The sequence below is a fragment of the Grampus griseus genome (genome assembly GCF_964374135.1).
Source record: "Grampus griseus genome assembly, chromosome: 10".
Taxonomy (NCBI): domain Eukaryota; kingdom Metazoa; phylum Chordata; class Mammalia; order Artiodactyla; family Delphinidae; genus Grampus; species Grampus griseus.
In genome coordinates this window covers 71,493,347-71,515,825 of record NC_139004.1, presented here as the reverse complement: position 1 = coordinate 71,515,825, position 22,479 = coordinate 71,493,347, and the positions used below count along the sequence as shown (strand labels likewise).

General features: G+C 37.2%; 2 protein-coding genes across 2 annotated transcripts in view; both read left to right on the top strand.

Annotated features, from left to right (window-relative positions):
- ERC2 (ELKS/RAB6-interacting/CAST family member 2) overlaps positions 1 to 22,479 on the top strand; it is a gene marked incomplete at both ends in the record, with an annotated part of 833,862 nt that overhangs the window by 266,542 nt on the left and 544,841 nt on the right. The window contains 2 exons of the mRNA XM_082663222.1: positions 6,630 to 6,785; positions 19,941 to 20,108. Of these exons, the coding sequence (XP_082519348.1) occupies positions 6,630 to 6,785; positions 19,941 to 20,108 (324 nt within the window). The remainder of the gene's footprint in view (positions 1 to 6,629; positions 6,786 to 19,940; positions 20,109 to 22,479) is intronic.
- LOC309829080 (transmembrane protein 11, mitochondrial-like) lies at positions 683 to 3,745 on the top strand (the record flags this gene model as incomplete). The annotated part of the gene is made up of 2 exons (XM_082664782.1): positions 683 to 740; positions 3,372 to 3,745. 2 exons carry the CDS (start codon positions 683 to 685, stop codon positions 3,743 to 3,745), a joined length of 432 nt encoding a protein of 143 aa, XP_082520908.1.

Sequence of the window (22,479 nt, the reverse complement as noted above, 5' to 3'; positions counted from 1 at the left end):
CCCTAAGTTTGTTGATTAATGTTCGTAGACCGATATGTGATCACAGCGAGTTCCATGCTCTGTAAAAAATGCTTGTATTTTCTTTCTTGGCCTGATATTAAAATGAAACCAGTAATTCTTCCTGTATTTGAAAGGAAAGCACATTGTGACACTCAGCAATAACATAATTGTTACTTTTTGTGACTAAATGATATTGCTTTTTTTGATTTTCCACCCACTCACCATTTCAGTGTCCACAGTTCCTAGAGAGGAATTGAAAACTGTTTCTTGCTGTTTAAGGGGAACATAATGTTTGGCAAACACAAAGAGGGTAATAAAGGCATCTTTACTGGCAAAGTTTCTCCAGAGAGTTTACTCCTAGGGTTGCTGTACACTTATGCCAAGTTGGATAGCTCTTGAGAGTAGCTTCATGTTTCTCTAAATGTACTTGGCCAGTAAAGTTGTCCTAGTCTCTTTTGCACTGATCAGTCTTGTCCCTTGTATATGTTGGACACCTAAAGCCATTTAGAACACCCAGATCACCTGAGGACCTTATGAAAGTGGAGATTCAGATTCAGTAGTTGGCTGAGATGTGGCCTGAGATACTGCATTTCTAAAAAGCTCTCAGGTGATGTCAGTGCTGCTGTCTGTGGACCACACTTTGCATAACAAGGATCTAGACTGTGCTCCATGGTAGAGGGGTATGCCCATGAATCTTGTTCATACCTACCTGGTATCTCACACACCTGGCAAGGTGACCGGTACCCAATAGATGCTCAGTATATATTTGTTGAATGAATGAGAGAACTTCCTGTATCTAAATTTATTATCAACTATAGCAGACATGTCCTAGAAAAATCCAGAGATTATTAAAAAAAAAAGATAAAAGCAAAGATAAAGTAAACTTATTTTAGTCTTGCCACCTGGCATTCATCCTCATTGCTGTAATCCCTGCACTCGTTGGCTTGCTAATACTCATGGCTGATTCCAGAATCAGCAAGCTGGGCCCATTGGGTAGATGGTTGCTAGGGGTTCGATTCCAGTGATTGATTGATTGCCCATCAGATACCTATTTTGCATCTTTTGCATGATGGATATAAAATAGTCTTGGGTATTAATTTTTAAGTAGGAGTTATACTCTGGATGTATAAAATGAAGTATTATTACAAGTATTATTTTATGAATATATGGAAAGGAGTAACTTAAAGTGATGTTCAATTCAGATATTTTTTCTTACTAATGGGGAATGAAGCAAACACACTTAAGTTGTTTATTTCCCCACCCCCGAAACTTTTTTCCCCACATTCTTGCAATCTTTAACCAAAATATGTTAATATTATAAAAGCAAAGCAATTTCATGCTTTTCCGATCGCAAGACTATTTGAAAAATGTCACCTGAGACATGGAGTGCTGAATCAGGGAGCATGGGAGTCTATGTTCTTTCATTGCTCTGGGCTCAGAGCAGGCTCTCAGTAAATGACTTGAGTGACAGAAGTTGACAAGGTGATCTGGATATTTAAGCCCTCAATTATTTTAAATTGGGGGTAATCATGGCAAGTTTTCTCTTGAAGAATCCAAATCATTGTTTTGACTCTTCACTTTAGTATATAACCCCGAGCTTAACATCATTAAAGTTCTATTTTTTTCCCCCAAGAATTGACTTCTAGAGGAATAATACTGGAAAAAATAAAAGTAAATAGAATACTTTGCTGTAGGACTTCCCAGAGTGATTAATGCTAATATGCATTGGGAATCCCCAGTAATCATTTCTCAAACTTACTTGACCCTGCAAGCCCCTTTTCACAGAGCATTTGGGTTCTGTGCACTTCGGGAAAAGCTGTTTTATGTTGTATTTCACTTACCCCATCTCTAAGGAAGGCCTACAGTTATCTGCTTTGAGAGCTTGCTTATTTGTGAAACACAATCTAGATGAGTATTTGAAGATCTCACTACACAACTTATTTTAGAATATCAGTTATAAATAACATTTAAAGATATTCCGATGAAGATTCTTCGGCGATTGGGAATAAAATGTTGCTCTGCCTTCTAAAACTCCACTTTTCAGGATGTTACAGCATATGTCTTAAGTATTTTTTCTCTCTATTCTGGACCAGTGCTTGAGTTACTGAGCATGTGCATTTAGTATCTATTTTGAAAGGCAACATCCATGTACAACATTGAGCCATATCAGGACTTGTGAGATAGTTTCCTTCTGTAGTCCTCCTTAAATATGTTTTTAGTCACTTATCTTAGTTTTAGAGGTTTTAAAAAAAGAAAAATAAAATTTATTCTCCCTGAATGCCTCAAACTGAAGCAGTAGAGAAGGTGTGACCATGGCAGTCATTTTCTTTGCCTTTATTTTTCATGCTTATATTTCCTCATGTCTTCCTCTGTTTTTTTTTGGGGGGGGGGCGGTACGCGTGCCTCACACTGTTGTGGCCTCTCCCGTTGTGGAGCACAGCCTCTGGACGCGCAGGCTCAGTGGCCATGGCTCACGGGCCCAGCCGCTCTGCGGCATGTGGGATCTTCCCGGACCGGGGCACGAACCCGTGTCCCCTGCATCGGCAGGCGGACTCTCAACCACTGCGCTACCAGGGAAGGGAAGCCCCCTCATGTCTTTCTCTGGTTCAGCATTTTGAATATCTTCTTGGGTAGAATCAATAGATCATTTAATATGTCCGTGTATTTTGCATCTCTTCTCCTCCCTAGATCTTACTGATATTCTCCCATCTCCTTTTCTCTATGCTTATGATTTTAGGTATGGGTTCTTGAAATTGACTTCTTATTGTAAGAACAGAAATATAAATAAGGGCAGAAGAAACAGATCCTTATTAAAGTGATTTCCACAATATACATTTTTCTTTCTTTCATCTTCTTTTTTTCTTTCTTTTTTTTTTTGGTATTTTGGGACATCTGTGGCTAAAGTAAAATAAGTTTGGGAGGAAATACAAAGGCTGGTTAATTTAAGAAAATTAGTAAAAGTTAAAATATTATTTTTAAAATGTGTTCCACCATTTGGTGAGATTTTTAACTCGGATATATATAGGTCAATAGGATTTTCTATGTTTCTAACTCCATTCTGATCTTTCTTTAGCAGTATGTAATTTTTAGAAGTCCAGTGAAAAACTCCTTTTTAACCCATTTAGAAGTTGTTAGCTGTGGTCATTGCTAACTTAAAGCCTTAGAAATTGACTGAGAGGAAAGCTGAGGGTTTCTTTTCCCCTTGCCTGCATGATTAAGACCTGAAATTTTAACAAACGCTATCAAGAATTTAAGTTGTAAAATATGGGACTACAAAGCGTATTGCAGTACACAACATATTTATACATGTATATATACATACGTATATACATGTAAATATAGTTACTTTAGACTTGAATCTGAAATCTCAGAAGATTTTGGCCGCTGGATCACCGTGGGCAACTGCCTGCACAAGACCACCGTGCTGGCGGACACCGCCTGCCTCTTCACCCCGCTGGCGCCGCCCCTGGATTACTCCCACTATATCTCGCTGCCCGCGGGTGTGCTGAGCCAGGCCTCCTGCACCCTCTACGGCATCTCCTGGCAGTTCGACCCCTGCTGCAAGTACCTGGTGGAGTACGACGCCTACAGACTGTCCCGGCTGCCCCTGCACACACTCACCTCCTCCACCCTGGTGGTGCTGGTCCTGAAGGACGACTTGCACAGGAAGAGACTGCACAACACGATAGCACTGGCGGCTCTGGTGTACTACGTCAAGAAGATTTACGAGCTCTGCGCTGTATGATCGGGGCGGAGTAGGGGGAGCAGGCAGCCCGGCCCGCGAGGTGGCATAGCACCCGTGCTGCTCTGTGAGGCAGTGGAGCCCGGGTAGGCATCTGGCTTCACGTTTGTTATTTTAAAGAAATAACAGATCACAAGTGTACCAGGGTTTTTTTTTTTTAGCTCATCACACTAAGATGTGGATTTCCGTAACCCACGGGGGCCTGAGGCTGTGGAAGTCTGACCAGGCAGCAGGATGTGATGGAAGCAATGCTACAGTGGGGATGTGAATGCGCCGGGGGTGGTGGTGGTGGTGGTGTCATTAAGTATGTTGTTTACCTGTACCATCCAGAGCCAACCAGAAGCTATTGACCATTAAAATTATGAGAATTTCAAAAAAAAAAAAAAAAAGGAAAGGAATGTTGGCCCTTTCACACTTAATTTACAGTTAACTCTTTTAAAGATTGCACTTAGATATTTGTAAATGCTGAAAGATTGTATCTCAATAAAGAGGGGAAATCTATATTATATTGATTAGTTTTAATAGAGATCTATCTTTTAATATGTTTTAAAGAAATCATGTAGTCTTAAGGCCTTCATGGGGGTAAATAAAATTGTTACTAGTGGGTAGGTTGGAGTGATGTGATTGGGGTGGGCATCATAATTATCTATGTGGCTTTTCAAGTTTTCTATGAGCATGTCAATTTTATAGTCAGAAAAAATCTTGATTTAAAATGACTCATTTATTTATGAAGGCTCTTATGAACTTCTGGAAGTTTTTTTTTTTTTTTTTCCCATAGCCTTCTCATTATTGCTGCTCTTTTTATCCACAGTTATCACAGCTTAGAACTCAAATGAGTCACTAAGGAAGACTCCCTACATTCGTCAGCTTGGCCTGCTATAACAAAATACCACAGACTGGGTGGTTTAAAAAACAGAAATTTATTTTCTCACAGTTCTGTAGGCTGGAAGTCTGAGATCAGGGTGGCAACATGGTTGGATTCCTGTGAGAGCTCTATTCCTGGCTTGCAGATGGCTACCTTCTTGCTGTGTTCTCACATGGCAGAGAGAGAAAACAAGCTCTCTGGTATCTCTTCTTATGAGGGTGCTAATCCCATCATGAGAGCTCCATTTTCATGACCCCATCTAATCCTGATTACCTCCCAAAGGCCTCACCTCCAAATATAGTCACACTAGGGGTTAGTGCTTCAACATATAAATTCTGGAGGCACGTAGACATTCAGTCCATAACATTCTCCTCGCTCAAATTGGCAGTATACAAGATTTCCAGATATGCATCTAAAATAGGAAAAGACTGGCAGGCGATACATAAAAACATGATAGTTATCACTGGATGGTAGAAATAGAGGGGATTTTCTCCATTTACTGTGAATTTAAAGTATATTATTATACTTCTATAACTGAAAAAAATACAATAAATATTTTTAAAGTAAAATGAAATACTACAGAATGTAACATTCCATAATAGTCTTGCAAATTTCAGAATTGTTTTCTTTCATCTTCTTGGGGGTCTTCCTGAGAATTAATAAAAGTGTCTTCAGCACTTAGAGCCCCCAGATATGGGCACACAGTGGAGCTCAATAAGCAGCTGTTGCTGCTCCTCACTTTTCCTCTTTTAACAGTGATGGCGATGTCAGTGATAGTAATAATGATTATCATGTTGCCACAGGAAACATGCCACTGGGCATATAATATAGGAAAATAAAATAGAAAATAGCCACAAAATCAGGACAGACATATTTGTTGAAAAGTCTTTTCTATGAGTTGTTATGAATAGAATGCCCCATTCATTGTCTTTACTTCTGGAACTCCTTAGTCTTTTAGATTCTAAAAAATGGTAAAAAAAAAAAAAAAAAAATGCATTGGTGGCTCATTTTTTATTAAATTTCAATTACAAATATAATATAAGCTCCTTGAATCTGCACAATAAAATGTCAGGTAGATGGTGACAGTCAGAAAACTTGAAGTCAGACTTTCAGTGTGTTTCATTCCAAGGACGGATAAGAGTCTCATACCTGAGGTTTGAGGAAATGTTTTTTTCCTCTATAAGAGTTCTCTCTTCTCTACTTTCTAATGCATCATTTCTTATTATGCTCTATCTTGTGTGTGGAGTCTGTCATTTCCTTTTAAAAAAAAATTCTCTATGGTTTTTCCTCAATTAATCCCATATTTCAGTGCAATATTTCTAGTTTTTTAACTCTGTAAATCAATGGGTTAGAAATGCCCTTCAAGGTAGTAATGCTTTTTGTCACGCAGTCAGCTGACTGCTTGCCAAATAAATCATGGTGTGATATATTATTTCCAGTTGCTATAAATTTTCAATATTTAGTGTATCAGGCATACTAAGTCGTGATTCAGTTATTTAATTTCACTTATGTCTGTATTTTAGATGAGAATCCTTTTCCCCATTAGTAGATTTTAATTTCCTTCTCTTTCACAGTCAAATTCCAAGCATGCCTTATAAAACCAGCCACAGAATACACACATGAACAAACCGTTTTTGTATTTGCAAGTAGACTCAAAAATATACACTGGTAAACTATATCTGAAATTACAAATTCGTCTATTTAAATGACGTTTTTGTTTTCTAATACTTTAGATCACTTTTATCACTATTGCTTTGGTAATTTGATTCCCAGATATGAGACAAACATATCTAGGTAACTCTCTGTATTGTATTGACATATGCTGTTTACTGGGAGCTTAAAAAAATCTCACAAGTGATCTTCAGAAGTGAAAAAAAGAAATTATTCTGAATTCAAGGCTATGTCTACACCCTGATTAATGTTTTACTACTGAAACTGCTTTCTGAAACTGTTTTGATAATATTAAAAAAACAATTTTCTTTCTTTTTTTCTTTTTTTTTTTTTTTTTTTTTTTACCAACAGGACACAAAAATCGCTTCATTGGAGCGAAACATAAGGGATCTTGAGGATGAGATCCAGATGTTAAAAGCCAATGGTGTGCTGAACACTGAGGACCGCGAAGAAGAGATAAAACAAATAGAGGTTTACAAAAGTCACTCCAAGTTCATGAAAACCAAGGTATGGTCCACAATTATAAACTTTTATATTCTTAGTGTGACTGGAAAGTTATGGTTTAAATACATGCTTTCCCCAGATACCCACATAATCTGCTTTATATGATGTATGAAATATATAGACAATAAAGAAGAATGAAGAAGATTTTTAGTTCAGAAGCATGGATTCCAGAAAGAAACCAGGGAAAGCTTTTGGTAGAATTTCTACTTACTGAGTGGTTCAGGATTTCCTAATGAGTTCTTTGGTGTCCCTCTTTCATGGAAATTAACATTTATTTTTAATAGTCCTGTCTCTTCCAAATTTTTTGAGTTTTCATAAGTTTGCTATTTTTAAAAATTTCAATCATTGCCCAATTTTTGGCCCATCCCTGGAAGGTGATTGTCTTAAAAGGTGTTGGTCTTGGCTTAAAAGGTGTTGATTTTGGAAGCCAATTTAACTGATTTCAAAGGTATGAAGGTTTTAATGTATTTAAGAGAGAACTGATTTTGAGTCCCAATGCTGAAATTATTCAATGTCTGTAATCCTCAGTTTCTTCATCCATGAAATATGGATAAGAAAAAGAAAATACCTTCATCGTTGGGTTGCTTTGACAATTCCAGGAGATTATGCATTTAAAGCACTTAGTCCCTTGAGTGATATCTAAAACGCATTCAATAAACGTCAGCCATTGTTGTTGAGAGTGTTGTTATTACTGTTATCTGTTGGTGTGGAATATTTATGAAATATTGTTAGAGTAGTATGTTCCATTATTTTATATCAGTATTGCTAGTTTTAAAGAATTTGGTTTGTATTTTTCAAAATGAAACCTTGGTTTGCAAATGGACCAATCATCTGAAAATCTATTATTTTTATATATGCATAATTATTAAATTTATGAACAGCCTAATAGGTCTTTTGAGACTTTGAAATGCTTTTATTTATTCCTCTATTTAAGCTATTTTCTTTGTGAAGATAATAATCACACCAGTTAAAAATTTTTTTTTTTCCTACCACTTGCTCTTAAATACCCCTGTTCTTATTGTAGGTTTTACTACTGTTTGTTGCTTTATAAAACACTACAGAGTTAAGAGTGATGCAGACTTCTGTGAGAAAGCAGTGGGAGTTGAGAGGAAAAATGCTTAGATGATGGTTATGATTTTTATCAGTTGTGAAATACATGCATAGTCATTGCAGAGAATTTTCAAAATTAGAGAGAGGAAATAATATCTAGCATCTGCTTCACTGTGTGTGTTTGTGTGTGTGTGTGTGTGTGTGTGTGTGTTTCTCTAGGAAATAAACAAAAACTATGCTTACTTCTGCCAGCTTCCATCTGTTAGTTGAAGTTGAGATTGTGACTAAAAATTTGTATCAAGGAGCAGAGATAAGAAGAATGTCCAGTGTAGTTGAATATAACCCCTTCCTTTCAGGGATGGCCACAAAATGCAGAACGGGTTTCCCTGCTCAGTCCTCCCTTCTGGTTTCTTTATTGCAGTCCTTCCTCATAGAGAGTTGAGCTGATGTGCAGCAAGCACAGTAGTAGGGTGGCCTGCAGACAATGACCAGATCACTCTAGGAATGAAGACCAGATGCACAGATATGAGTGAACTCATGGAGTTTGGGGGAAATTATTGTTTTGGCTGAAACTTTTCCTCCCCATCCTGTCCTGTTATTCAGCAGTGGGAGATAGTTCAAGCCACTTCTACAACTGAAAAGGCAATGAAATTTGTTAACTCTGCCCCTCACCATAGATTGTGTCCAGGTGAATAAAACATATATATGGTCTTCAGCAAGCAAGTCATGACCTTTATTAACCCATAGTCTTCTGAGACATCATCAATCCTTGAGCTAGTTTTAACGTTTAATGGTTAGTTACTTTCAAGGGTTCCCAAAGTGGTTAGGTCAGAAGGATGTTTGAGGAGAGAAATGGAGTTAGGTGAAAAGAGTGCAGGCTGAGGACTAAAGCAGACTCTGGCAAATCTCTAGCCTGCCCTTTAGCTCCATGGCCTTGAGGAGTGACTTAAGTCACTCAGCCACATTTTCCTCTTTTGTAAAGTGGGGACAACAATGTAAATCTTAGAGGGTGACTCAAAGTGTTAAATGAAATAATGTAGTTAAAACACCTGGTTCAAAAAAGTAGCTAATAACAATATCCATTATTATTGAAGACATATAACCAAATATAATAATAATTATAATAATAATAGTAATATAAATGTTATATTTAACTTGAGTAACAGGGAAAAATGGATTTCTAAGAAATATAAATAAAAATGATTTCTTATAATATCATGCAGATATCTCTTATAGACTGATAAGAACATTACCTAAAAAGTACTAGTAAGAGTTAGTTTTTAATATTTTCTCCATTGAAAGAATATTTTTATTGGATTGAACTGTAACATTTATTGCTTATACCTCGTATCATTACTTCAGTTGCTTTTTTTTCTTACCTTTCCTACTTTTGAGAGGGTAGTGTGATTCCTTATTTAAGCCGGGGTGTGGTTGAACAGGTCTATTAAGACATAGTTATTGCTAAGCATTTAGTCCTGAGTGCTTGTGTTTTGTGCTTTGTGAGATCCCTTAGGCTGTGTGAACTGATTCTAGTTGGGTGAATAATTTATCATGGAACTTGTTAAATTTTAGAGGCATAGACTGATATCCTCTAAAATGGGATTGCTCTCATAGTTCATGGTCCATTGTAGCCTATTTGGATAACTTTTCTACAAAGCTTATATGAATATGTTGCTTATCAACATCATCACACATATCCGAGGAGTTAATTTTTACAATAGTTGGTTACACACATTGACAAGAAAACTGTTTAGTGTCACCAGTGGAGTCTCTTGAATTCTTTTGTTTGTTCAGAGTTATATGGATAAAGCTTTCAATATTGGATTTTGAGCTCTGTGGTCCCCAGAGGGGCACTAAAAGTGGTGCACGTTTAAAGTATTTCCCATTTCCCAATACTGACCACTTAGTTGGGAAGGTAAGAAATGTACTCAAAATACTACCCTGAAGATTTGACGGGAGGAGAGTCCATTTCTGGCTGGAGTAATGCAAGTTGTGTAAGTTTAGTGTTAGCGGTTTTTTTTGTCTAAATAATCAGATTGGTAAGACTACATTGACAGGTCTGGTGAAGAATGCAAACTCAAATCAATGAGCAAACCTAGAAGGATAAGTGAAAATACAATTCCACCCCCAACTCCACACAGATAAGGAAGTAGGAAGAACTCAAGTCTATGTGAAATGATAGGCTTTTCCAAAAGAGTAAAGAAATACTAGATTTAAATTGCAAAAATCTAGAGGCTCTGAAACATACATGGGAAATGGAAATGTAGTTGTTAAACTTATTGGGTTTACTGTGATGGAAGCAGTGATAGAAATGGAAATCATAAGGTGACTTTGGATCCTGTCTGGCTAGGAAATGCTAGGTTTGAGGCAGGGACAGTTGACTTTAGAAACTTGTTTTAATAGTTCATAAAGACTCGAAGGGTCATGGTAGAGGAACATTTCAGAAATTCTTATGAAATGCTGCACAAGAGGGGCAGTGGAACTCTTTGGAAACCAAACCTGAATTTGCAGCTAAATATTGTTACTTCTTCTTGCTGCTTGTAGTGAATACATAGAAAGCTTTTGAGTGCCCCAGAGAACTTTTCTTTCACCAGGTCCTTTGGAGAGGCACCTTCAGGCTGATCACTGTTTATAAAGGTGCCAGGCTTAGAGGTGCTCTTTAATCTGAGCATTTCTTTAATAGAGGTCTAAATGTTTTCTATCATGATTACTTGGAAGCTTATTATTTTTTTAAATTGAAAAAAGATTTAAAAATTCAGCCTAATCATAAAAAATAGCTCCTATAATATCTATGTTCTTGTTCTTTTTTTTTTTTTTTTTTTTTTGCGGTACGCGGACCTCTCACTGTTGTGGCCTCTCCTGCCGCGGAGCGCAGGCTCAGCGGCCATGGCTCACGGGCCCAGCCACTCCGCAGCATGTGGGATCTTCCCGGACCGGGGCACGAACCCGTGTCTCCTGCATTGGCAGGCGGACTCTCAACCACTGCGCCACCAGGGAAGCCCGTTGGCTTATATTTTTGAAGTTTTAGCTGAAAATTATTTTTATGACCCATTGGTAATAAAATTGACTCAGCATTTGACTCCTCTTCATTAACAGGGCATGATCTCAATCAATCTCAATCTCAATATGCAACTGTTTGCTCCAAATAGATAATAAAGGCAGCTAATAGTAATTCTTATGTACAGACTCATTTTCAGAAACAGAAATAAGTTGAAATAGATAATTTTAAATGTTTCAATGAAAATTTGACATGGAAACAATGTTGTATGAAAAGGGAGTGCTGCTTGCATTAATTATTAAAATGAATGAAGAATGTAGCTGGAGGGAAAGAAAGTATTTTAAGTAGCCATGTGAAATGGCATGCACATCCAGTTTGATGTTGAGCAGATGGCTGGGACTGGTAGGTCCTCTTGAAAGCTTTGTGATTAAATTAAGTAGCGGTGAAGACCTAAATTGCTTTTATAAATATGACATCATAGAATAAACATGACATAACATTTTTGGAAAAGTGGAAGGTGAATTGCAAAAAATGTAAAAGCAGAGTTCGGAATCTCAGCTTGTGCAAAGGCAGGGATACCAGACATAGTCAGCCAGGATTGAAATCCATGCATCTTGCAAGCCCTTTGGCACATGCCCGTTGTCCCTGAGAACTGAGGTGCTGGGAGACCTTCCTAGCTGTGCAACTCTCCCCTGTTCGAAACTCCAGTTTCTACCCCCTACTCCCAAGGCGTATAGGAATCAGACTGTGAGGGCAAAATCTAAGAGGTAGTGGAAAGCATGAGTTACCTTCAGGAGCGCACTGTTAAGCCTTTAAGAATGGAATGTATCATATAAATAATTGTTTTTCTAGTAGGGAAAGAGTGATGGCATCCCCTGTTCTATACAAGGCTTTGTTCCTAGTTTCACACATTTTTCGTCTACTGATCCCAGTACTTCTACATTTGCCACTCCCTCTGTTTTCAGAGTTTGCCAAAGATGCCACTCTGATGTCTTAGATCTCCCCCTTTATTCTGAATTTGTAACACATTTTCTTATTAACCTCTGATGGATTACAAACCTAACAACCCAAACTGCATGATAATAAACATATCACTTTCTAGACTTGAGGGCCATATCTGCAGTGAAAAAGAAGCTGTCTTCTTTGGCAAAGTAGTTTTTTCAGGGTGTTAGTTGTGTCACAGGCATAAGTGGTGGAGGAATTTTCAGACGGGATGAAGTGTGCCTGATGTCCACATGGACTTCATATAAACCATGTGATGTAATTCCGATAGGCTTTTCTTCTTGCCATCACGGAGACAGACCTTCCCCAGCCTCAGTTCTCATGTGTGTTAGATTGCGTCACTTTCCATTTTTATTGAGTTTATGGTTATAAAAGAAGCCAAAGGCATATCTTTATGGAAGAATATGATTTTTTACCCTGTAACTATGTTCCCCTTAGAAAAGCCTTTTTCTGTTATTGTCTGCATAAAATATGTATTTAAAATTTACCTCATGGCAGTGATAGTCTGAAAGCTATTTAAAGCAGCTGCCTATTCAATATTTATAGACTGAGATAATTTTATCATCAATCTATTTTTATTGAATAAAGTAGGTGTATATAGACCCTGCCATGTCTTCCTTCCTATTAAATACCGTTCCATTGATGTTAATTTCATTCAAATTCCTCTCTCAGTACCCTACTCCCACATGAAGTTTCTACTCTGATAATTTTTAGAAGTTAGCACAAAATAGGTTTGTTTGTTTGTTTGTTTTTACTATAAACATCATCTTTGTTAAGGCATGTAGAGTTGAAAGTTTTTTTAGCTTTATTTTCAGATAAATCAGTTTCATATGTGGAATCAACTCTATACTGTGCTGTCACCTACAAGTGCATGTGATCTGGGGCTGTACCCCCTGAGAAGAGTGTCGATCATGCTGATCCAACAGATTTAACTTTATAATTTTGTGTAATCCTAATCCTGGTTTTCCCTCATTTTATTTATATTCTGTTCTTGTGTGAGAGAGATAAAATCTGAGAGGGGTGGGGAGAGGACTTACTTTGTTCTAGCTCAAAATCATAGATCCATCATTTGTTAAATTATAAAGAAATAATGTATTTCATGGATTGCACAGACCTGAGCAGTGCCACCACCTGGTCCCACATACCCAAAGCATGTTGATAAATCTATCACAGTTCTTTTGCAGTGAGCTTTTTAGCATACTCAGAATCCTTCTCAAGAATGACTTCTGGCCAGCCACTACCAAACCTTCAGATTTGGCAAGCAACATGAAACCTATTTGTCCCCCGATCTAGTCTGATGTCTCCCTGCAAATGGGATTCCATATCGACCTTTCTAGTAAATGCTGCACCCTGAAAACTTCTGAAGATGGGGGGGTCTCAGTTCTTTTTAAGCATGCCACTCTGTTCATGCTCAGTAGTTATCGTCAGTAGCTTGCTTCTTATTTAGCTAGTTTTAGTTGTTGAAAACAAAAATGCTGGATCAAGCAGAGTTTAAAAACATACAATTTAAAATGTACTTATGCACTTTCAACTTAGAAGGAATCTGAAGGGCCAAAATTAAGCCAAGGCAGGAGGCTGGAGTGATAAGCAGAGCACTGATTCTGTCTTCTTGTGGGCATTTGCTAGACAGGTGAACTTGAACTTTAGTTTTCACAGTCACAGGGACACTAAAGGAAAGTGACAGAAGCCTGAGTCTGCTCAAGATGAGGAGTCAAATAGGAATCCCACTACCACATAAAGCTGGGATCCCAGATACCTACACTCTTAGTGCAGGGATGAAGTAAAAATAAACTCCCCACTCTATTCTCCTCCCCCCTAGACTAAGGGGTTCCAGGGAAAATCACTTATTTATCTATTTTAAAACTTTGAGCCAAGAGAAAGGTGAAAAAACTAGCTTTGAGAATCCATAACCACAGCTGGCTCTTACGCAGATGTGCAGTGTGAGGTGATCCAAAAACTTTAAGTATCGAATTTAGTTTAAAGGGGCCTTTGCTTGGTTGTGCAGGTATTGGCAGAGACAAATGCTCTCAAGGACCACATGTTCACCTTAGACCTCAGTGGTTTCCTCCAGATAAAGTTCCAAAACATATGAGTAAAAAATATTTAAAAATTACAAAACCTGCAAGAAAGCAAGGCACCATAAGTGAAAGCCAGTAGAAAGAATAAACAGCAGAACCAGAAAGCAAGGACTACAGAAATTGAAATTTTAAGGCAAACGCTATGAAATAAATATGTTTAATATGTTTAAAATATAAAAGGAGTTGAAAATATGAATAAAGGGCAAGACCAAGCAAATTTAAAAAGAACCAAATAAAATGTCTAGAAATGGGAAAATATAAAAATGGAAATTTAAAAGTTTGATAAATAGGTTTAACTGCAGAGTGGTCATAGCAGAAGAGAAATTTAATAACCTAGAAAACAGGGCAGAAGAAATTAAAGATGAAAAGATGGAATACATGAAAGATAAGATACATAGAAGATAGAATAAGAAGCTGTAGCGCAAGTCTAATCTGAATTCTCCAGAGAAAGAGAGATGGAGTGTAGGGACAGTCACTATTCAGAAGCCATATTTGAAGAGGTGAAAGCTGAGAATTTTCCAAAACTGATGACAAGTATCAGTCCACAAATTCAGGAATCTCAAAATACCCCAAATAGGATATAAATAAAATGAAATCTATTTGCATAAAAATAAAGCCATAAAATCTTAGAGGCAAAGAAAAAGTCTTAAAAAGCAAAACATTTGTCCAAAGGAGGTATATGAATGGCTAATAAGTGTATGAAAAGATGTTTGATAGCATCTTAATCATTAGAGAAATCAAAACCATAATGAGATACCACTTCATACTCACTGGAATGGTAATAAGTAAAAAGACAGATAATAACAAGTGTTGGTGAGAGTATGAAGAAATTAGAACCCTGGGGTTGCTAGTGGGGATACAAAATGGTATAGTCACTTTGCAAATCAGTTTAGAAATTCTTCAAAAAGCTAAACATATAGTTACCATGTGGCCTAGCAATTCCACACCTATGTTTATACCCAAGAGAAATAAAAACATATGTCTCCACAGACTTGCACATGAATGTTCTTACCAGCATTATTCATAATAGCCAAAACGTGGAAACAACCTAAGTGTCCACCATGACATGAATGGTTAGAAACAATATGACATCTTCATACAGTGAAATATATTCAGCCATAAAAAACAATGAAGTACTGATACTTGGTACAGCATGGATGAATCTTTTTTTTTTTTTTAAATTTTTTTTTTGATTTGGACCATTTTTAGAGTCTTTATTTTTATTTATTTATTTATTTGGCGGTACGTGGGCCTCTCACTGCTGTGGCCTCTCCTGTTGCGGAGCACAGGCTCCGGACGCGCAGGCCCAGCAGCCATGGCTCACGGGCCCAGCCGCTCCGCGGCATGCAGGATCTTCCTGGACCGGGGCACGAACCCGCGTCCCCTGCATTGGCAGGCGGACTGTCAACCACTGCGCCACCAGGGAAGCCCAACATGGATGAATCTTAAAACGTGCTATGTGAAAAAAGCCAGTCACAAAGTACATATATTGTGAGAGTCCATTTATATGAAATTCCCAGAAAGAGCCAATCCATAGAGACAAAGTAGATTATTGGTTGCCTGGGACTTGGGCGTAGGGGGTGAGGAAAGGAGAGTGACTTCTAATAGTTACAAAGTTTCATATTGAGATGATGAAAAGGTTCTAAAATTTGCTTATGATGATGGCTGCACAATTTTGTAAATATACTAAAAACAATCACCTGTATGCTTTAAGCAGGTGAATTGTATGGCATATAAATTATATTTCAATAAAGCTGTTAAAAAAGGCAACTAGGGCTTCCCTGGTGGCACAGTGGTTGAGAGTCCGCCTGCCGATGCAGGGGACACGGGTTCATGCCCTGGTCCGGGAAGATCCCACATGCCGTGGAGCAGCTGGGCCCGTGAGCCATGGCCGCTGAGCCTACGTGTCTAGAGCCTGTGCTCCGCAACGGGAGAGGCCACAACAGTGAGAGGCCCGCGTACCGCAAAAAAAAAAAAAAAAAAAAAAAAATTCCCCATTACCTTTAAAGGAATGAATTTGGAGTGAGAGCTTGACTTCTTAATAGCTTCTGTTAGGCAGAAGGTGGAATAATATGCTCAATGTGCTGAGAGAACATATCTCTTAACCTAGAAAATTACTTTTAATAGTCAGCAACAATATTCATAAAAAAAAGAATAAAGTTGAGATATTTTTAGACCAAAATTGAGTTTGCCACCAAAGGAAATTTTAAATGATGCATTTCAGGCACAAGGAGATTCCTAAAGGAATATCTGAGGTGAAAGAATGAATAATGAACAAAGGTAGTGACAAATGTGGGGGTAAATCTAAACAAACATGGACTGTAAAAAAAAAATGATGAGTGAAATACAAAACAGGAAAGAGCTAAAATATATGATGACAATGTGAATGTCAAGACGATGGTGACTGGACTTAAAGTGTCTCAAGGTCCTTATATTATTCAGAAAGAAGATAAGCATAGATTGACTTTAGACTTAGATAAATGTAAGCCTGCTGTGATTTCTAGGGTAATACCCTAACAGTTAGAAATAAATAAGACAAACACATTAAATAAGTATAAAAGTATAACTTTTAAAAGAGTAGAGGCAAAAAAATAGAATGAGAAAAAAAGTCATTCAAAACAAGGCAAGAAAGAAAAGAGAAGAAATAGAAATGGTAGCATATATAGAAAGCACAAAGAGGGTTGAAATAAATTCACATGTATCCACAATGATAATGAATGCCACACTAATTTTATAAGATAGGATAGAAGAATCTGGGTATATGCTATTTACAAGAAACTTCTCCAATATAAGGTTAAAGATACACCGAAAATGAAAAAAACACACTGACCAAATACCAATCGTAAGAAAGCCGTTGTAGACTTTGAGGCAAAGAAACCATTTGAGAGCTGAAAAATTGGCAGAGCTACAAGGAGGAATTGATTATTTCACCATTATAGTGGGTGGTTTTAACCCACTCTCAAGTAATCAACAGATGAATCACATTAGAAGATCAAAATACAGAAGACTTAAACTACCCAATTAAAAGTGTTATCAAATGTCATGCACATAATATAGAATATTGCACCCAACAATTGTTGGATCCATATTCTTTTCAAGCATATAGTAAACAGAGTACATTTATGATAACTGACCACATACTGTGCATTAAGCAAGATACACCAAATTTCAAATGATTAGTATAGAACAGGCCATGTTCTCTGTTCACAGAGCAAGTAAGAAATAAAAACCACAGAGATAACTAGGAACCATCTATATATTTGGAGATTAAGAAACATCTAAATTATTCGTGGGTCAAGAAATAAATCATAATGGAGATTGGAAAATATTTAAGACTGAACAATAATGTCAATACTACATATCAAACTAGGGAGAGTGAGCTAAAATGATACAGGAAAATTTATGGTCTGAAGGCTTATACATGGAAAGAAAAAAGTATGAAAATTAGTGAGATTAGATTCCAACTTAAAGTTAGGAAGAGAAAATAGAATAAATCCAAGGAAAGTAGTAAGAAGAAAATAATTTAAAAAGGAGAGCAACAATTAATGAGATAGAAGATAAAAATGTTGGATGATCAACAGAACCAAAATTGGCTCTTTGAAGAGATTATTTAATGGGACATGCTTCTGCTGAGATTCATCAAGAAAAAGTAAAAATGAAGACTGTTAGGAACGAAAAAAAAGATAATCATAGATGCCATATGGTAGTTCTATTTGTAGTTTTTTAAGGAACCTCTATACTGTTCTCCATAGTGCCATAGATATCAAAAGATAAATGGGTTTTATGAAAACTTCCTGCCAATAAAGGTGAAAATTTAGCTGAAATGAAAAAATTTTAAATGAAAAACAGTTTCTCAAAATTGATTCTTATAATTAGAAATATGAATATTCCTATAATCATTAAAGATGGTTGAAGTAAGTAATGGTCTTTGGAGAAAGAAAACACCAGCTCTGGATAGTTTTTCTGGTGATTTCTAGTGAACATTAATGGGAAAAAATTAGCAATTTTACATAAACCATTTCAGAACACATTAAAAGAAGGAACACTCCCTACTTTATTTGGAAGGCTAAATTGATACTAAAACCTGACAAGGAAAGCTACAAGGTAGGAAAATTACAAATCAATCTTACCCATAAACATAGAAAAGATTCTGATAAAATATTAGCAAGGTGAATCTAGTAACATATAAAAAATATACTGCATCATGATGAAGTGAAATTATTCCTAGTAATGCAAAGGGAGAGTAATATTTTTAAAATCCATTAATATAATTATAACATTAAAGGTGAAAAATGTGATAAATCATGAGATGCAGAAAAAATGTTTGATAATATTAAACATTCCTTAATGATTAAAAAAAACAACTCTTGGCAAAGTTGTAATAAAAGGGAACTTTCTAAAACTTAAGAGTACCTATAAAAAGCTAAAGCAAACATCGAACTTAATGATGAAACATTGAAATTCTTCCCTTTAAGACCAAGAACAAGACAGAGGAGCCACAATTTCCACCAGGCCTCTCTGTCTTTCTGAATGGCTTGACCATGGGCTGGTATGGGCTTCCTCACAGCCTGGTGGTCGCAGGTTGGTTGGACTTCTGTCTTGGTGGTTGGCTTCCAGTGGGAGGAAGCTGAAGTTGCCAGTCCTCCTACAGGCTAGGGCTAGAACAGGCATATGACACATGCTGCATTTAGCTGGTTGAAGAAAGTCACAGTCCAGCCCAGGTTCAAGAGGGTGGTGAATAGACTCCTCCTCTAGTTGTGAGGAGCGGCATGTGTGTACAAGTAGGAGGAAATTGGTGGCATTCATTTTTGGAGATCATCGACCACAACTCCTACGAGACTGGCAAAAATGTGAAAGGCCAGTGACATATGATATTGTCAAAGGCATGGAGTGATTGATACATTTACACACTGCTTGTGACCATGAAAATTAGTATAACTGCTTTAGAAAACACTTTGGTGTTATCTGGTGAAGTTGAAGATGTGCGTACTATGTGGTCCAGCAATTTAACTCCTAGGTTATTTTTACTATGTGTACCAGATGATATGTATAAGAATGTTTAGAAGAGCACTTTTTGTAATAGCAGAAAGCCCTGGAAGCAAACCCAAATGTATATCAACAGCAGAATAGACAAATTTTAATGAAGTCTTACAATGGAATACTGTACTTCATCGAAAATGAACAAATCACACATACAATAACTTGATATAATCTCCAGGGCGTAAGGTTGAGTAGAAAAAAGCAAAGTGCTAAAAAAAAATACACAGTGCAAATAAAGTTAAAAACCATGTAAAACTAAATAGTGTATTATTTACAGATGTAATAAATATATGGTGAGCCTGAAAGACAAGCAAGAAAAGGACAAACACAAAATTTAGGGTGGTAGCTATTTCCAAAGTGGGAGAGAAGGAGATAGAAATGGGTTGGGATATGGATAATTCTAATGATCCTTTTGGTGAATTGAATGATGGATGTTTCTTGTATTATTTTTCTATGTTATATGTATTTTATGTTTGTGTCTTTTTAGTGTTTAATGTAAGAAAAAAAAACCCCTCAATGCTTACTTTTTTGGGGGTGAGGATTCTTTTCTGTCAAATGATGCCCTTGAATGATCCTTTCCATTGTGGAGTAGCAGAGAAGGTCCAGGTTCTGTCTTGGGTAATTACCTTTGTCAGCTCCCTGTTGACACTTCCGAGGACCATGGTCAGTAGACTTTGTGGTTTCTTGGGTGAGTTGTAGGTTTGGCCAGGAAGCCTTCATTCCACTGTAAAGCTTGGTTCTCAGTGGTGTGGAAGGTAGAAGGCAGGCTGCTGACCTTACCTTTCCTATTTTCTACTCTGAGTCACCTTTAAAGAGCCTCCCCAGACCCCTAAGACTGAGTGACTCTCAAGCCATATTTTTAAGCAAACTCATGGTCTGCCTTGTTGGATGAATGATCACTGGTTCTTGGAAATTAAGAGAATTCAGTAGTTCTCAAATGTAAAGAGTAGGAGCTGCGGCTCTAATTTTTTGTAATTTCATTTTTCACAGATTGATCAGCTGAAGCAGGAGCTTTCAAAGAAGGAGTCAGAACTTCTTGCCTTACAAACAAAGCTTGAAACTCTTAGCAATCAGAATTCAGATTGCAAGCAACACATTGAAGTGCTTAAAGAGTCGCTTACTGCCAAAGAACAGAGGGCTGCCATCCTTCAGACCGAGGTAAGGCGCTGTTTCAGGACTCCGGGCAGCAGACATTGAGTTGATAGAAAATATCCTATCTGAACAACTTTCTTTTCAAGATCCCTTATCCAAATCCTTGGGGCCAGATGCATCTTGGATATCAGATATATTGGGGATTTGGGAAAGGTCAGATCCATTGCAAGTATCATAGATTGTATAACACTCCCAATGGGGTTGCAGCAACATCGCATAAGCAAACATATGGATATTTCTGCAGAAAAAAATTTTCTTACACTACAGTAGAGTAAATAAAGACTATATAAGGAGGCTTCTGTTGGTTCGTGTTAGGTTGTGCCACCAAAGGAGTTTGCTTCACACTTGGATTTTTTTTTTCATTTTTCAGAGTTTTTTCGCAGTTGGGAACCATAGATAAATGATTGGATCTGAAACGGTTTCATTTTATCAAAAATCATAAAAGTGTCAGGGTGTCATCTACCTTACTTTACTGTGTATCTGTGTAGGTCCCCCTCCTGGCACCCTTGGGTTTCTCACATCCTAAGCAGTATCCTCAATTTTCAAGATTCTTTTACCTATTGAAGAAAGCTGATATTGTGTTAGTTTCTTAAATGAAATGTGGTTTGTTATTTCTTATTCATACTAAGAAAAAAAACGCAAATACATGTTGCTATCCTATTTTCTTGCTTCTCATTGGATTATATCTCATTGCTAAGAAATGCAAAACACAAGCTAGTTATTATGTAAATGAAACAGTTGCCAGAAAATAAATTATTAAATGGGGCCAATAGCAAAGAATGCAGGGAATCTCCCTGATTTTTGTGCTGAGGCAGTGTGTTACATGGATTACTTTAGGAGAAGGCAGTCTCATTGAGTTGCATGTTCTCTCTTGTGTTCTTGGAGCCATGTCTTTGCATGTATACATTTTTGGGTCTGTGGGTAGGTTTGGATTTTCTGTAGGAGTTAATGGGGCCATGCCAGTTAGTAGGTCTGTGCCCTCAGTCAAGGTGCAGGACAATGTCCAGAGGAGAAAGGAAACAAGTTCCAGGTTGGATAGGTCTTGGCATGGACCTGATAGGTCTATGCACTTGATTGGCCAATAGGCAGTTAATTGATTGCTTTGAATCAAAACTGTCATTTTGGCTTCAATGATGTAGATATTTTATATTTAAGAAATATCAGTTTCAGTTGTGTATAGTTCCATTGTGAATGTAGAAGCATGGATATTTTATTTTTTAAGACATAACTGCAAACTATGCCATAAATTGGGGGTTGGCTTGTATTTCCTTTGAGGAGGCAGCAGTGAATAGTATCTAGAACTGTGCTAATACTGTCGCCACTAGGCACATGTGGCTATTCAAATTTAGATTAATTAAAATTCGGTTAAATTTAAAATGGAGCGTCTTAGCCACACTAGCCACATTTCGTGTATTTAGTAGTCACATGTGGCTAGAGACTAGTGTATGGGACAGCACAACTATAGACCATTTCTACCATGTTGGACTTGTCTAGAATACGGCTGGAAAGCTATGGCTTGTTGGGACAAATCCTGCCCTCTGCCTGCTTTGGTAAATAAAGTTTTATTAAAATTTTAATATTTAAACTTATTTAACTTTAAACTTATTTAACGTTAAACTTATTTAACGTTAAATAAGTTAACTTTAAAGTTAAACTTATTTAACTTGATGGTTACACCCTTTCATCTATGTGTTGTCTTTGGCTGCTTTTGTGCTACCAAAGCAGGATTTAGTAGCAACAGAGACTGTAAGGCTGAAAAGCTGAAACTATTTACTCTCTGGCCCTTTACAGAAAAAGTTTGCCACCCATGGCATTGTAATTTCCTGGGAAGAGACTTGAGTGGGAATTGGAATGCCTGGCTTGTCTTTTCTCTAACAGGCTTACTCTGAACAGGGCCAAGTTTGCTGACCTCCATTCTAGAGCCCAAGTTTTTCTTCAAAGTGGTCATTCACACTGCAACAGATTGTACTCACAGCTGTCTTAAGTTGGCAATAATACCAGCATTACTAATAAAGTTACTGTAATTGTGTTGCTGTGTATTGGGTAGAAGGAAATTTGAGAAGCAAGGCAGTCTGCTGAGGTATCGCCCAAACAGGTAGTCAGGCTTCTTGATAGTTTCTCTTCAGAAGGAGAGAATGAGAAAAGTCAGCTTGGAAAAGCTTACTACCTCTCCCTTGTACTGATGAGTGTTGTATTCTGTGGCCTCTTTCCCTTTTCTTATTCTTTCCCCTGTTTTTTACCTCTCTCGAATTAATGTAGTCCAAATTAGACCTGTACGTATTTCATGAAAAGGACAGAGGTGACATTATGTGGATAGCTTCCATCCCACGTTCAATAATTAAAATGACCCAATAAAGAGACAGCACTTTGAAGTAGA